This window comes from Amphimedon queenslandica, unplaced genomic scaffold, assembly GCF_000090795.2.
Source record: "Amphimedon queenslandica unplaced genomic scaffold, v1.1 AMPQUscaffold_3914_Cont24097, whole genome shotgun sequence".
Classification (NCBI taxonomy): Eukaryota; Metazoa; Porifera; class Demospongiae; order Haplosclerida; family Niphatidae; genus Amphimedon; species Amphimedon queenslandica.
In genome coordinates, this window is record NW_003555764.1 from 1 (window position 1) to 1,460 (window position 1,460).

Below are 1,460 nucleotides of genomic sequence, written 5' to 3' on the forward strand. Positions count from 1 at the left end.
CTGTTAGTGGCTTTAAAATATTTTCAATTTCTATTTTCTCAAAATTATCATGCTCCTGGATTACTTCATTAGTACTACTGGTATGTAAAAAATCTGCATCTTCTTTCCTATATTCTTTTACTATGATTTGTATCAGAGGTATAAAAGGAACATAACCCTGAACTGATGGACCAGCAGCTGGAAATTTATTAACAGCTGGATCTTTGTACCTTGTCAGAGCTTCATTATACTTGTCACGTAATTTTGAAGCATATTCATCGTGAATATCAAACATTGATGGCATGTGCATTATTATTGTCAATACTAGTATTGCTAATACTATTATTACTAATACTATTATTACCAGCATTACAATCCACAATAATGAACAGTGTGCAGGCTTTGTAGCTGGATCTAGATACATGTATGTAAAGTAAAGAAAGTTATGCCTATGTTCACAATAGCTTAACTTAAACTGACCTTTGCAATTGTTTTCCTTGAATTGATTTCTGATTTTCTTTGCTGTAGCTTTGTCTCCAGTCTCTTCCACTATGGCAGCCAATGTCTCTAAAGTTGGTTCTCCTACTTCATCAACATCATCCTCTCTCTTTAACCAGCGAGCAATACACTCTCTGAAGCATTCATCAACAAACTCAGGTTTACCAGCATTGTTAGCGGCTATTGCTGTCACAGTGTTGTAGTAAAGGCCACACTTAAGACCAAAGTCTTTCCATCTTGCTTTGGAAAAACACTGCAACTTTGACAAAACTAAACGAAGATGTGCGATATCTGAAAGTAGAGGATATATAATGAAAAACAGCATTTATAGTAAGCTAACCAAGGTCGCTGGTAGCTGTGTTCGAGGCCATCAAGAAGAAAAAGGTAAAAAGACTGCTTGCTAAAAATGAGTCCCACCCTTGCGTAAAACGCGCACTAGAGTCTAGGCTAGCTAGAACTTTTAAATAACAACTAGAACTTTTAAATAACAATTATTCTACCATGCCTAGTTGTAATTGACCAATCAGATTGCTTGGTTGTGGGTTCATAAATAACTAACTTACCTCTGATTTCCCGGGAGGTTAATAAATAATTTCCCGGGAGGTTGAATAAGTAGCCCGGGAGGTTGAATAAGTAGCCCGGGAGGTTGAATAAGTAAATTCCCGGGAGGTTGAATAAATAATTTCCCGGTAAATTAAATAATACGATTAATTGATTACATGTGTATTTTAAATTATAGTTTTGTGTTATTTGGTATTGTTTTAATAGTTTATAGTAATATTTGAGCAGTTAGAGAGGGCAAATGTAACAGTATCTGCAGTTGATCTTTTTTTGCTTGGTGGTGGCTCGTAACTGTTTTCCTTATCTTCAATTAGTGCAACCTTTCCTTCATATTCTTTGTTTAATACTGATGAAACTTCTTTTTCTTGATCTTGAGATATTCTTTTGTAGGCTCTAATGCCATCAATACTGCGATGACTTTC

At 35.2% G+C, this 1,460-nt stretch overlaps 1 protein-coding gene across 1 annotated transcript; it reads right to left on the bottom strand.

Annotated features, from left to right (window-relative positions):
• Window positions 1-64: 64 nt before the first annotated feature.
• LOC109592796 (uncharacterized) lies at window positions 65-956 on the bottom strand (the record flags this gene model as incomplete). The annotated part of the gene is made up of 3 exons (XM_020008157.1): window positions 818-956; window positions 460-768; window positions 65-393 (listed from the first exon to the last, which is right to left on the bottom strand). Coding segments are annotated over exons 1-3 (669 nt in total), but the record flags the coding sequence as incomplete, so codon positions are not given.
• Between the last annotated feature and the right edge of the window lie 504 nt (window positions 957-1,460).